This window comes from Pelecanus crispus, chromosome 5, assembly GCF_030463565.1.
Source record: "Pelecanus crispus isolate bPelCri1 chromosome 5, bPelCri1.pri, whole genome shotgun sequence".
Taxonomy (NCBI): domain Eukaryota; kingdom Metazoa; phylum Chordata; class Aves; order Pelecaniformes; family Pelecanidae; genus Pelecanus; species Pelecanus crispus.
In genome coordinates, this window is record NC_134647.1 from 44,788,542 (window position 1) to 44,804,411 (window position 15,870).

Genomic DNA, 15,870 nt, shown 5'->3' on the forward strand with positions numbered 1-15,870 from the left:
CTGATGCAATATGCATGACCTGGCTACTCTTGGTCATTACCCAAAGACATCAACAAAACCCAAAGGGCTTCTCACCTGTGGCAAGTGTAACTGGAGCCCCTCACTGGGAATGGGCTGTCGAGATGGGGTCTGGTCCAGCTGCATGTTAAACAAGGATGCCAGGGCTGACTGAGCAGCCCGAGCTTTTGCCAGCTTTTTATTCCTTCCTGAGCCTTCAAAAGTCTGGCCATCCACTGCCACAGCCATGACAAAGTTTTTGGCGTGGCTCTCCCCGCTCTCCGAGAGAAACTCATACTTCAGCCCTGGCCGCAGCTCATTGAGGATCATGACAGGGTTCTTCCCACTGGCAGAGGGGTAGGGTGATGGTGCGGGCAGAGGCGACTGGGAAAGGCTGCTGGCTACGGCAGACGATGGCAAACCGTAGTCCCCGCTAGAGCTAAAGGACCCGTCCCCATTGGACCCTAGGTAAAAGGAAGCATCAGAAGGGACCGGTGTTTCGAACCCATTGAAAAGGGTGTCAGGGAAGTCTGCTTGGTCGGAGGTGAAGTCCGTGTTGACTGACAGAGTCCTCCCCATTGCCAGGTGGGCTTCTGAGGCGTTTGGAAACTGGACAAAAGACCGCAGAGCCTTCTCAGCAGCATGAAGCTTGGCTTTCTTTTTTGTTGGGCCAGACCCCTCAAATACCTGCCCATTGACTTCAACTGCCATCACGAACATGGGGGCATGGACCGGCCCTGTCTGAGAGAGGAGTTTGTACTGTAAACCAGGTTTAATCTCATTAAGTTGCATCAGGGCATTCTTTGGCAGAACGGGGCCGGGGGTTTTCTTCCTCTTCTTCGGGCGAAATTTGGAGTTGCCCTCCTCCAAAGGACGCTTTCTGCTGCTGCTGCCACTGCCGTTGGAGAGCTGCGTCCCCTCCCCGGTGCCTTGCCCACCGCTGTCCTTGGGGGGAACGTTGTCCACGTTGCGGTTTTCTTTAACGTCAGTGCTGCTCGAACCTGCGGTGCCCAGAAAGAGTAACTTACAATGCCTTCGTTGCAGGATCTTGTAAATGCAAAATTTATAGATTCCTTTATCTCTCTTTGTAACTGGTTAAGTGATGTGTGCTCACAGGTTAAATGTTTTGCAATACAATCAGAGATAATAATAATGCAATACAATCCCTTGATAATTCAAGAAATAACACACTCAAGAATGATTTTCAAACTATGAATTTGATACAATCATATAGCAAAAAAACACTGCAGGTTTTGGGGTTTTTTTTTGTATTTAAATCATGCTGGAACAAAACTTTTGCTCATAAGTTATGTTTGGCCTGAAAAATGCTTTAAACCAAAAATACAAGTTATAGTAGGATACACCTGTAAAACAAAGAACTATCATTAGTAAAATAAAAATGGATGTTTAAGATCAGTACTAGGATATGGATATTAAATTCTACTTTATTCTTATTTTAGTTATGTTACATTTTTTTTCTCAGTGATTTTATTTGCTCAAATTGAGAAATGACATAAATAAAACCTGAGCCATGAAAAATTAGGCAGTTCTTTGGTAGGCACCTTGACTGGAGAGTGTTTGAATGCTTTTGTTTCTCTTTAGCTATTCCATATTCTCCGAATTCAATTCTTTTTTATGCTTTTCCTAGACGTTCAATTTCACCTCACCCCAATTCACTCAGGAACTACAGCTGCCCTCTGTGCCAGCATGACCATGAGACTACTTTATATATTTCCACACAGCCTTCTATTAAGAAACCTTATATTTGTCATTTACAAGCTATTTTGTAATTCCTTGCAAAGTAAGAAAACTGCTCTCACAGAGTTACAAACCCAAGTATCATGATAAAGATCCTCTCTTAAGGCTATGGAGAATACAAGAAGTATGACAAAACCTGTGCAATCACAATGATGACATTTTATTTTAATGGAGAAAAAAAAGGCATTGTAATATTAATTTAATGATTTATTTTCTAAAGTAGAAAATTGGGGTAATGATATGTCAGAAGTATATTTTAAAAATTTGCTATAACTGCAAAGACCTCATTTTTACCCTAATAAAGAAACTAAGGAAATTAATTATTTGTGTGTTATATGGGCATTTGTGAATGAAAAGGACAAGTTAGTAGGTCAAGTATTTCTAACTCTTCTCTTCCAAAACTTCAAGATATCTATATTACATCTACACTGACACTAGGTGATCAATATTAATTGAAATGAGAGCAAACCAAGGTGGAAGCTCTCTTTCACAGTGAGAAATTTCAGACACATTAAGTCTTCCCTAAGAACCGCCTACCACGCACACATCACTTCACCCAGGTTACAAAGGTGATGGAATGATAACTAAATTTTCATTTATAACATCCTTCAGCAAAAGCTCGATAGGTTACTCCTTTCGGTGCTCAAAGAGAAAAAAAGAAGAAAAAAAAAGATCAAAAGAAAAAGCCAAAGTAGGAACACATTTTGTTAAATCACAGTAACACGACAAAGAATTGTACAGTACTGAACATTAAATTCCAGTCAATTAAATTCAGTCAAGAATGAAACACTAACTATTCTGAAGCATTTCATTGCTAGAAATCTGCTAAATGTAATAAAGTATCTCTTGTAATGTTCAGCTACAAGTTATACTGCCTGCAGAATGTTTGCTATAGGGCCACAACTGTCAATACATAGCGTTCATGCATATATATTCTTTCTAGATCTATAGTGAAGGAATCTAAGGATAACAGAGTGAATTTTAAAATCTTTCCTTACAGTGTGTTTCTCAACTGAAACTGTAATCTGCAAAAATTACATCTCATCTAAAACACCATTTCTGTAACACTGCTCTTACCAGCAGCACCAGGAGTTTGCTATCAACCAATATGACTTTCAGGCTAAAAGAAATAATTTAGTTTTTATCTCTGTTTTTATCTTTCTTTTTATAAGACGACTACTACCAGTGCCTGTGGAAACCATAGAAGGAAAACACGAGTTGAACAGACTCCAGCTGAATGTAAAAAAAAAAAAACAAAAAAACAAAAAAACAACAAAACAAAAAAAAACCTTTTGTATGCAAGTACAGCAGCTGGAGGAACTCCTTAATCCATCCCATGACACAGGCAGGGGAAACGATGCCCTGAGAGAGAGGGGGGACTTGTAGGAAGCAGGAAAGAAACTTGCATGCTTACCTTGTCTCAATAAGAAAGAAGGGAAGAAAACTACTCCTTGCCTGAGAGCTACTAGGCTTGTTAGTTTTGGAGAACCTGCAGGGTGGAAGAACCTAGCAGAGAAAGCAAGCAGGGAGCTAGCAGCCTGAGTCAAACCCAGAGAACATGTAAGTAAGCAAGTTTCTACATTGTGGAGGTGATCCAAATCCAAGCCTTACACATGATGGAAAGAAAAAGGCTTTCTGCGTGAACCAGAAGGACCCAGGTTTGTTTCAACCCACAGAGTCACTGGACTGCAAGAAAGAGCAACCGCTTCTCAGGCTGAGGGTGAAGATGTGCTTTCGGTCCTTTTCTTTAGCCTGTCCTGCCCAGCAGTTGTGAGGTCCTCTAATTACTGTAGGGCTGGAGAAGATCTGACAGATTAGTCAAAAAGTAAGATTAGCTATCACCACCTGTTAAAGTCAGAGAAGTCATCTCATTTAACCTTGTCCATACTCAGACACGGAGTAACTCCTCTGGCCCAGCCTCTCCCCACTGTTCAGAAACAGCTCTCCCTTTTCCAGGCATCTCACCTCACTAGCTCATCCTCACCTTGCCTAGCTCCCTGCCTATGGCACAGCCACCAGCAGGCCCCAAGAGAGGGTATCAAACCAGAGCAAGGACACAGCAGCCCTTCCCCAGGACAGCCTCTCAGCCTGCAGGGAGCCACAGCTCTGGGCTGTCCCAGAGACCATGGCAGGGAGCCACTGATGGGTTTTTAACCCCAGAATTTTTTCTAATTGCTTTTCAAGACCCCATAAACCCTTGGTACCCACAATGTCCTGGGCAATGCATTTCATGATTTCATTACACCTTGCACAAAAACACCTCCCACTGCTTGCTTTGAACTCCCATCTGCTAGTCTCACTTGATGCATCTATTGTTTTTTATTTGCTATTTTTTCAATTTGATGATTCTAATATTAAACACCCTGTGTTTCATATGATTTTATGGAGATCTCTAGTATTTCAACCTTGTCATCCCTCCTCTACACTGCAGGGCTCTAACTGTCCCTTGTCCTGAGGTCATCCTCTTCTTCTCAGAGCAGCTCATTATCTCCCCTGCATGCTTTCTGACAGGAGGAGCAGATCCACAGCTGGATGCACTATATATTTGCTCTTTTTGCTCTATTCTGCAGTCTTTATCATTCTGGTAATACACTGTTTTAGAGACCATAAGAGTCTCTCGCTCATTCCAAAGAGAAGGAGGGAGGGTATCTTCACTTCCTGAAAGCTCGGGCTCAAGCTCAAGCTGGGAGCATCAGTACTCAAAAGGAGCAAAATTTTGTTGCTCCAAAGCAGAGGTCATGGCAGACGTGGACCACCACTCCATGCATGTTCTAAAAAACAGTTTAGATCATTACAAAGTCTATCAGTCTGATTTGGAGACCACTATTAAGCTTTGTGCTGCCAGCATCACACTAAAATAAGGCAGGAAAAAGAACTATGGATGTTAAAACACTCTTAGAAAGTATAAAGCATAGGAGCAAGCTGGCAGGACGCAAAAAATTACCATCTGAATTTAAAAAAAAAAATCTCTGCGTTCAGTAATGGATGCTCTTCATTATACTTTTTTCTTTTTTATTAAACTTTTACTAGGGTTGACAAGTGACCATATGTTAATGTTGTACATCTTGCCTCTGAAAGGTTACACAGTCTTGGTGGATCTCCTAACATACACAAAAATCAAGAGGTTTAAAAACAGCCTAATCCTAGATTTTAAATATACTTTCAAGTCTATGGCGTTTTCCAGTCTTTAAATAAGTTTTCAAGAAATGCATGCTTTAGAGAACTCTTTGAGGTCCATCATGGCTGCTGTGTATTCAACACTTTAAAGTAGCATTAATACAGATATAAACACTTGATAATGGGAACCTGTTTTCTGAAACATTAATACTACCCATGATTTAAGAATAAGACATTTTTCATAAGACTAGCTTATTTTCAAGTCACTAAAAATAGTTGGCAGCTTTGACTAGAGATTTGAGTGACATCTGTGGCAGCTGCCTTAGTAAAAATCATAGCTGACAGTATGACATGCCAACAACTTCAGTGGAAGAAAAGTCCTGCCCCTGAAATCTTGTTTGAGAGGCTTACAAACCCAAGAGCACTTGAAGAAGGAAAGAGGCACAGGAAATTTTCACACTAGTAAAGAAAAATCTTCCATCCGAATGCGTTGGTTTATTTTTGGTTTTATTCCCTGTAATCAAAAAGTGCCTATAATTAAGATGCTTTGTCCATTGGGGAACTTGTATTACCTGTTTGCACTCTCCCTGCTCTGTCTCATCTGGAGCACACTTAATTAAATTTAGATGACTCTTAGCTGAACCAAAAGATGTTTCTAGCTACCCCTTCTACTGCTCCTCTCATTTGCTGGCCTGGGGAAATTCTAAGTAAGTAATTTTTTCATTAAAAAAAGGCAGAAAAAAATGTGATCTCTTCTGAGCATCTTTTTAGAAAAAGGGGGAAAATGATCAAAGAGAAAGGTCAGGACAGCTACATGCTAGTGTCCCAAGTGCTCTGCAAAATGCCCCACTTCTCCCTTGACCATAAGGTAATCAATAAGGATAGGCAACAGGGTGAATTTACACCTTGCAAATTATTTATTTCTATTGTATTGATGCCTCTGCAGGGCTCTCTGATTTGACACTAAGATAACATGCAGATGGGCTTCTGGCACAGATTCCTGGGGTGTTCAAGAGTGCTGCAGACATACCCTCCAGGCAAAGCAACAGAAAACCAAAGAAAAACATTCTTAAAAAAAAAAATTTCTTCCCCCAAATTTCGTGTAACATCTTCTCTATGTCCAACAGATAAAGGAGGAAGACCTTAAAACCTGAAGTCTGAAACATTGTATTTTCTCAGGGACATTAATGTAACATCACTGTCTTATGTTTCAGCTGAATCAATACAATTTTAGTCCTGGCTTCTGCAGAGCAATTCTAGTTATGCAACTGCAAGCTACACACATTGCATATGCCCACCCTCCTTTCCTCTAAGACACTTCCCCAAAAAGGAGTTACATAAAATAATTAAAAAATTAATAGGCAACTTCTGATATCACACTTCACAATCTTAAGAGGTATAAAAATACAGAAAGATAAAATTAAAAAAAAAAAAAAATCTTTGCACGAATCAAGGTGAAGAACTTACGAATTTGAACTTTGATTTCTCCCCCCCAAATCTGAAGATTTAACATTTCAAATTCATGATGCAAACATGTGTGGGCATACAGACGCAGGAAGGTCTTCTAGCACCTTCTATTAACTGGGCTCATCCAAGCAGATGTCGTTATCTGTAGCTTCCTTTCAAAAACATGGTACAGACAACATCTCAAAATGTACTTCTGGGAGACAACTGCGTTTATACAAATGCATGCACCAGACCTGTAACAGCTCCATGGAGCCAGCCTCCTGACAAGGCAAAAAGCTCAGTGAATGGTTTCCCATATTGATGCACTTACACACAAAAAACCCCAGAAGCAGACAAAAAAAATTGAGTATCTTGCTTAAGGACACTTACAGAATGCCCCTGTAAAGAGGTATTTTCTCCTGCTCAGGAAGGCACCTTTTATTCATGCTCAGATATACTCCTTATTGAGATAAGGGGATGTTTCATCCAAAAAATTCTTATGTGAATTATTTAGTTACAGCTCTTACTTTTTTGAAGTCCTCCTTAGGGAGACTGCTTTTAGAAATAGCTAAAGCATCCATCTGAAGTAATTTCTTTTATACCAAGGAAAAGAAAGTGTTAGCAACCATATTCCAGCTGAGTTCACTGTTTCAGATGAAGAAAGAGGGTTGCTAAGGGTTCTAGCCTAAAAACTAGAATGCATCTAGTCCAGATAATATTTTTAGGGGTTGGGGGTGTTTGGGGTTTTTTTGTGGGTTGTTTTTGGGGTTTTTTTGGTTTTGGGTTTGTTTGGGTTTGTGTTTAAAAAAAAAAAACCAAACAATGATCTCACTTCTTCTCTCCCAATAAAAATGTTCTGTAACTCCTTCAGACTGAACTAGAACTCTTCTGCTCCAAAGCTTCCTACACTGCTGGGCTTTGTCATCTTTGCCAGAGATGTGCTTTTTAGCCATTGTCACTTAGAGGAAACATAAGCACAGTTGTTATTACATCATATACCATTATTTACAGTCAGGCACAGCATATCAGCATTGCAGCAACAGAACATTCCTCTCATTCACAAAGAAAGATAGTTGAAAGGCCAGTAATACCACAAATATTTTTATAATGTTTTAATGAGAACACTTTTCTCCACAGGTTATTGGATCTTAATTATACCACAGAGTTAGCAACCTTGCAGCACTTTGTCAGTGTATGCATCAAGATGATCACTATATTTGACTATTTTTGTGCTTAAACACACTCATAATTCAGTAGCTCAGTGTTGGAACAACTGACATCTGATGAGAATAATCAGCCATGCAAGACCTGCAGGGAGCTCTTCTAGCTCCTCCTTTTGCTCTTCCTTCCTCCATTTCTGCTTTCCCTCATTTATTTTATACACTTCAACTCCATCTCCTTCTTCTCACCCCTCCCTTCTGACTGGTCCCTAACCCTTGGCATTGGCACTACCGGTTTTCTCCCTCTCTTCTTCATTGATGGTTCAAAACAGGAAAATATTTTGTTTGATTAGTCAGTTGTTGGAAGAAAAATATGAGACTGAAGGTGTAACTAGACTAGCCTATAACCATATGTATTTAAAACACTTTTAATACAAAAGCTCCAATTCAATCTTCTATAGAAAAACATACAAAAAACCCCATACATTTTAAAACATACAGACAAGTAATTTTAATTTGTGCTTCCAAAGTTTCTTCGCAGTCGTCCCTGTGCTTGTGAGAAAAAGTCACCTTCAGAAACAATTATTACTGTGTAAATAAGCACATCTTACTCATGTTTTCTTCATCATCTACATCCATTGTGAAATATTTTTGCTGGTTTCTTGGCTGGCAGAGACTGCTTCTGTCTGGAAAACAGAGAGTGGGATATTTAAGCTTTAAGGTACCAACATGCAAGGTAAAGCATTAAATCTCCTTTAAAAGCAGCAGCCTGGGCACTGACTTTGCTTTGGTCTGTCCATGGTTTTTGCTCGATTTTCACATAGTATTTCCCCACAGTCCTGATTTCTGTAGCTGAGGTGCACTCTGCAGAATTGCAAATTCAACAAGGTTTGCAAGAATTTGGGGTTTTATATGATGAACTACAGTATTTTTTTACTTGAAAGAGTAAACTACTTTATCTCACTACCATTTTTTTTAAACTCCAAAATAATGTCAAATCCACTCTGCAGGTTACCACACAGACAATTCAAGCAGTCAAACACTGAAGATGCAGTTTTTTACCCAGCACCAAACTGATGAATGTCTGTTTGGTTTGGTTAAGTCCTGACCCAAGATCCCTCCTAAAACCAAGATGATCATCAATGACCAAAAGACGTAGCCGCATATCAGGCAAAGGACAGAGTGGGTAGTGTAACCCTCTCTCCTACATGTGGATTTTCTCATTAACTGAAACGTTCAGGTGATATTACTTATAGGTTTTATCTGGATGCAGGGAAACAGATTTTATTAACCACAGGGACTTCCATTTCACAAAAGACTGATCTAAAGGTGAATATAAGCATCTGACATGCAAAATATGTAATTTACCTAGCATTTAGTTTGAAAGAAGGCACCACTCTTACCCAAATCAAAAGCACTAATTTAAGGGTGATGCGTTTGGGTTTTTTCATTATGCCAGTTTGCTTTTTCCTGAAAACTGATCAAGTACATAATACCTGTTGCTTTCTAGGCAATTGCTCCAATCTGATAATGCCACGAATGCTCCAACAGGGAGCATTGAACCCCAAAACCATGCAGGGACTTATACTTTTAACAAAAGATCCATTATTACAGTGAAGAAAAAGTAGTGGAGCATTAACGGGCTTTGCATTCTTACACTGGAGTGGACCAAACCATGGAAATTTGTCTTGTACTTGCTAATCTGTTGTCCATCTGCCTATTAGCTTTTCTGAAGCATTAACAACTAAGCATTGCACTTTCTACGTTCCGCATCGCAATTTTTTGTTTTTTTTTAATAATGCATTCATTTTCTGCTGATTCTTTATCACAATTAAATGTTTGGAAAGTACCTGAAGAGAGTAAAGTCCAGTACAAATGCAAAATCAATCTGTGATAACCTAGTCTTGTATAACGTCTGTAAACTTTGATTTGTTTTGCCAACAATCAGATTAAATTAAGATTGAAGTCCTACTTTTAAGTGTGTCTTTGATCCTACTCCAAAACTATTATGAACAGTCCACAGAAATCACAGGGCAAATCTTCAACCTTCTTTTGTCATTTCCAATAATACAATTATCTCCCAGCAAAGTTTCAGTCTTTTACTTAGCTTACTTTTACCATAGACAGTATCAATTCTAATTATCCATGGACATTTTACTTACACTGTACATATCTTAGAAGTTAACAACTGCATGCATACTTTCAGGTAAGTGTTTAGGATACTGAGGACTCAGCAGAAGCAGCAATACCTGATTCAGCCCCAGGTTGTGGTCACATATGCCAGATCAGATGAGGGAACTGATTCTCACTACCGGTACATCACTACTGGTACCAGTAAAAATACCTGGGTGCTGTGGCTGGGAAGAAGAGAGGCACGGTGATGTCTTAAGAGTATACTACCAGGAACAGTAACACCTCGTGAAACCAAGGGCTGAGGCTGCAGCTGGAAGGGACAGGGAGAACAGGGTGGGAAGCAGAGGTCGTTTGTGCATTCAAAAGCATGGGAACACTTTTGGAGGGTAGGTGGAATAAAAGACGATGATGCTTGGTTTCACACTGCTGTATGGGCTGGCACAATTTACAGCACTAAAGTATTTGCTCTATTATATTAACATTTTGCCCTTCCCTCAGTGAGGACACACATCTGTGTCTGTCATGCAGCTGCCAATGCCAAATATTTAGGAACTTCAATGCTTTGAGACTTCTTTGAGTGTCAGCACTGGCGGAAATCAGACAACAGAGTCAAAAGTTATCAAGAAGAGGAACAATATAAACCAACATGGTCACTTGATAAGGTTGACATGATAAAATCAACACGCATTTTGACATGGCCAAATGCCTGCTGCGTAACAATTAATTTGTTCCATCTCTCTTCCTACCTCTTGTGGGAAAATACAGCTTTAATTCCACTCTACATTAAAACTGTAGTCAGCTTTAGCTAGTAAACAAAGGGCAGAACTTTGCACTGATGTTCTTAATGCACAGATTGCATACTACAGTAATCCGAGTGCATAATATGTAGTTACCAAGTTTTGCAAAAAGAAACTAGCCATTCCACCCCTATTTATTATTTTAGTAAACACTTCATGCAAAGCATGCAAAAGCATGGTGCAAATCCAGAGTCCAGGTCTTAATGACAAACATAATGTTCTGTTTTGTTCTTTTTAAAGTCAATTTGGTTTTATCTTTGCTAACATAAGAAGAAAAAAAAAATCCCACAAAAACTTCCATCCAAGAATGAAAGACATGTAGGGATACAGAAACAAATAATACAGCTAATAGCACAACAGTAGTATAACCCACGGGAATGATGCATGTGCAGCCCTCCTCCAGCACCACAGCCACAGAAGCAGCACTAATCACCCCTGTAGTCTGAACAGCTGGCTGAACTATCGATCTACTACTGATCACCGCACTCAAACTTTATAGGACAGGATAACTGCATGACTTACCCAGTGAAACTGTCACTTCAAAACCAGGTTTTTGTGAAAATGCAACCACTGGCTCATAAGTGATTAAAATGTTAAATGTGTGTATCAGAAACATCAAGAAACTTGTAGTAAAAAAATAAGTATCAGATACTGAGAAATGAAGAATGACGTTAATACAATATAGATGTGTAAGTTTACAACTTTAAAGTCTATGCTAAATATTGTTAGTCCGTAATTTAAAACAATGAAATCTGTTTATCCTCAACTAAACAAATCCTTAGCACACTACTATTTGCAATCTTCACAGCTTACTTTTCACAGCAGGAGCTAAGCAGCCCTTACTGAAAAGGTAAAATGTGCCTTTAGCAATCATTACACTAATTAATCTATGCCTCTAATAGTAGAATGAGAAATAAATATATCTCTATATTTGTCACCATTTCACACGTTGTTTCAAAAAGAAAGCCCACATGCCTGCAGATATCCTGAATTTCCTACCAGCCCTGCAAAACATTTATGATCATTCCAGTTTGTGACCTGAACGAGTGTCTTTGCTCAGGCAAGACGATTCCTTTTCAATCCCCAACCCTGTCTGGAGAAGACACCGATTTAAGTAACTAAGAGGATTCTGCACAAACAGGGAGGAGAGGCAGTGACAAAAGATGCAAAAACACACTTCTGAGCACAATGAAGCTGTTCAGATTCCCCACTAGCCAGACAGCAAAAACTCAAGCAGATTGTAAAAATATGACAAGACAAGCAGTAAAACTCCCCGCTAATTTTGTCACCAGCAGTGCAGAATTTCAAGGGGCACAGAGCTAAAATACTTGACCCACAAATACTACTTCTCCTGAGACTCCCAGGAACACCTAAAACAAATCACAGAATTTCCACAACTTTTTTTTTTTTTTTTTGAATCCAAAGACTATGTACAAAATGACTATGTAAACTCCACCTTACATGCATCAAAGCTTTAGGTAAACTGTGGGTTTCAGAGCGGCAATCTCTCTTCTATGCCCCTGTCATCATTCACCTTGTGTACTACAACCTCTCCGCTGGTCTGTAACAAATCCTGTTTTCCCAGTAATGTGTGCATATTCAATGAGCTTCTTAGACCATCACTTCCAGCCTGGGTACACATACATACACTCATCTGCTATGCAGTGGGTTGCTCTCCTTCCTCCATCCCTTTCGCTTCGCAGAAAACTTGTGTGGTTCTTCACGCCCAGCCCAGCTCTATCACCACTCCTATATGGCTGTGAGACCAGTTTGAACTTCATGTCACAAAGACATCAACCATGACTGTCCCACCAGGCTTTTGTGTGAGCGCTATCACACCAGGAATGTGGTCCCTGTAAGTACCCAGAAAGCTATAATATCCTCTCAAATCCTACCCCAAAGCTTTCTCCTGTTGCAATGTCCAACAGTCCTGGAAGCTGCTACCCAGGAGCAGGTCTGTGAGCCCATGTCACATTCCTGACCTTGCAACACCATTTAACGTACCATTCATGTTTCCTCCCGCACCACTAAAACTGATAGGCTTCACCCCCTAAGATGCTCATGCCTTGTTTGACACAGCACGAGACAGCTCCAACCCCAGTGTAAATCCCTTTAGCATCAGAGAACCACTGACGTACTTTAGGTGGGCTATTCCACAGCTGAGCTAAAATACTCATGATGACCTGAGGGGGATGCAGAGCTTCTCATCATGTTTTATCCCAGCTACAGCAGCCACAATCCTGGCTACTTCGCTTCAGGCTGGCTAGCAGAGTCTCTGTCTCATGACAACATCTGTCCCAGTGCAATGATGGGGGAACAAATAAACCAGTAACCAAAGTTGCCATATGCTGGCGTGTTTTACTAAGCAGAGTAGAACAAACAAGTCACCTCAATCACTCTTCATTTACATAGAGTTTAGCAGTCAGAAAAGCCTCTGAAACATGCAAGTGGGAGCTGATCAGAGTTCCCTTTCTTTCCAACTTCAACAGCTTCTGGATTTCATCCATACACCAAAATACGCCCCACTGTGCTGAACGGGGCAGCAGAGCCACCTCTACTGCTTAATACTGAGAGAATTACCGGCCTTTTCTCTGCAGGTGATTGTGTTGCTATGCTAGTGTGTTATGCTGAATGAGAAGTTGCAAATGTGTGTATTATTTAATGTTGGCAAGCACATGCTTTATTGCCTTTCTTGCAGTACCACCTGTCCCTAGACCCACTGTCATGGGGGCTGGAGCAGCGATGCTTGCATCAATGCCAAGTACCCAAGTGCCAGCAATAACCGAAATACTTACCAAGGAAGAAGAGATGAGTGAGAGAACTGTGAAGGGAAAACAGTTATTTTCCAGAGAAAGTCAAAAGAAACACCTACAGCTTGGAGATACCTACTTTTACGCAGGATGTGCATGCTTGAGGGCGCAGCGGGAGGAAAGGAAGACAGGACGCCCAGGTGCCTTACTTTGCTTTTTGTTGGAGTGGTACACAAATTAAGAGCCAGAAACACCAAGCTGTTGAGATTTCCCCACTCCCATTTGGGAAGCAAGAGACTTTGGAAAGAAGACACCACTTCAGAAAATCTGAGATGTCCTAGTGCGTACTCTGAACATGAGCACAACACATTCAATAGGACCTCTGCCACCAGTCAGGCTCCCTGCAATGCAACAGCTCAAGGCAGGTTACTGTCAGACAGGCAGGACCACACCCCTGTAAGACCTGGAAATGCCTGGCTCATCAATTTTTAACAACAAAGCATGCCATGCTTCCACTGCAGCAGCACCAGCTTGGGCATCTCTCTCGCACCTGGTCACCATCCTCGCTAAAGCAGATGGACAGAGGGAGGGGAGAGGATCATGCAAATCTCATAAGCCTTTTTCCCTTAAAGAGATTAGAAATTCAAGCAGAACTTTTGCTAAACAGGCTACTTGTATTTGCTCTATGAAAGCTGCTTAAATTTGCTTTCCTATTACCATAGAGAAAGCCTGATTCCAATCCTAATTAACTCTGTACTATCAATAAGGCTATAACACTTGGCACACTAATATTACCATCAACCAGATTATCTATTATGTATATTATGGACAGTATTATGCAGAGTTATGTATAGCAGTTAAGAGGAAACATTTCTCTACAGTAACAGAAGCAGCAACACTCATTCTGTGTAGATACACAGCTCAGATACCACAGTCAACATATATTTAAAACCCAGCTGAGCCAAAAACGTATAAAAACTGTGTCTACAAAAGGTGATTTTTTTTTGTGGGCTACAAAGAACTATGTTTATGCATTATCACGAAAGCACCAGTATTTTGTTTTGTTGTGATGATGCGTATTTCATGACAACCAAGCATGGACCAACAAGGCATTTTGGAATCAGAATCAAACTCCAACATCTCCATAGTGTCACCAGCCTGTTGTACACTGTGCTGAATGGGATGTTCACTTGTTTTCAAACTACTCCTGCTAGTACCGTATATTGTACATGTGTACACAGTACATCATGTAAACTATATGTACTTACTAACAACATTTGGGGTTCTAAAAACATACAACTGAAGCAAGTGTGAAGATTTAATACACTTTCCCTTGAACTGATTAGCAAAGACAACAAAAACAAAGCAATAAGTAATAAAATGTTTAAACTATTAATTGAAACCAAAGCATATTTATTATTTAAAAAGCAAGCATTTCAAATATGTTTGAAAAAAAGTGAGATGCTTCTAAAAGTACTGTATACCAAAAGATGTTATGTTTTTCCAAGCTTGTGAGTATCAGTTCAGGATAAATTTTCCTTGAAAATAAATTAGTTAATTATTAGAGAAAGGACCTGGAAAGTTATTGAAAAATTAATTTTCCTTGTAAGTAAAGATTCTTTTCAGAATTATTTATTTCAATGTGTATGAAACAGTAAAATAAAATACTCCCAAGACAATAAAATGCTTTAAAGGCTTTAGACAGTTGAGGTATTCCTAAATACCACAGGCAGCTTCACATCAATTTTAAGAAGTCCACCTCACTACCACATACACATAACCGAATAAAGATTAAAACCGTGAGCAGGTGGCTGGGAAATTCTTATCTGAGACCAGACTCAAGTGCAATTACAACTGTGCCAGGCCAGAGAGATTTTGGGAGAGTGAGAGCTGATGCAAGTATCAGGTCCAAGCCTGAATGAGAAGAAAAATAGGAAGAGGTTAGGCCTTCTTTCGATTTATTGCCCTCAGAAGTGTGATGCCCAGCGGTGTTCAACCCTCACATCCCAGACAGAGTGTCACCACCATCCTAACAAGCCCAGTTTTCAAAACTCACATTTGCTGCTGCCCAAACTCAGAGGGAGGGTAGGAAAACAAGCCAAATCTGCAGCACAAGCCAGGCAGCTGGCACAGCAGCTGCTTTGGTCTGTACTGTTACTCAGACATTGCTTAAAGCTTAAGTATTTATTAAGATAAGCTTTTATATGGCTGTTGACTCTAAACACAAGTCTTGGTGCTTTGCTAGGTAGGCTCAGACCTGGCTTAATTTTTCCATTAGTTTTAGCCTTGGTGACTATTTTTGAAGCACAGTATAAAGAGACTTTTTTCTCCTCCGAGAAAAAAACCAAAATAAAACACCACACACACACACAAAAACCACAACCTAAACCAACAAATTACCAATGTTCTTACTGAAGTACTAGATGTGCTAAGGAAACGTTTTACTGTACTGCCATATTTGCATTATATAGCATCAGCATAACTGCAGTGTAACAAGCGGAAATTAGTTAACTGTAATCAACAGGACTTGTAAATATTTGTCACCTTATTTAGCATATCAAACTGACTCCAGTTACTCCTGCAGCACCATGGCTTGCTCAAGGACAAAAGACTTGGACAACTCCATTTGAATTACTACAGAGCAGATCAGCAAGCTACCTGAGCCAAGCCAGAAGTGAGAAATGCTGTACAGCTGCTTCACGCTGCCGTACC

The 15,870-nt window shown here is 40.1% G+C and overlaps 1 protein-coding gene across 2 annotated transcripts in view; it reads right to left on the reverse strand.

Moving 5' to 3' along the window:
- ADARB1 (adenosine deaminase RNA specific B1) overlaps positions 1-8,156 on the reverse strand; it is a 51,852-nt gene extending 43,696 nt beyond the window's left edge. Inside the window, exons 1-2 of one of the 2 annotated variants that reach the window (XM_075710211.1) lie at positions 8,090-8,156; positions 76-998 (exon numbers count right to left, since the gene is read on the reverse strand). In XM_075710211.1, the coding sequence (XP_075566326.1) occupies positions 76-998; positions 8,090-8,117 (951 nt within the window). In that variant the 5' untranslated portion in view covers positions 8,118-8,156. The remainder of the gene's footprint in view (positions 1-75; positions 999-8,089) is intronic. The other variant, XM_075710210.1, reaches the window with a different exon arrangement.
- Positions 8,157-15,870: the final 7,714 nt, after the last annotated feature.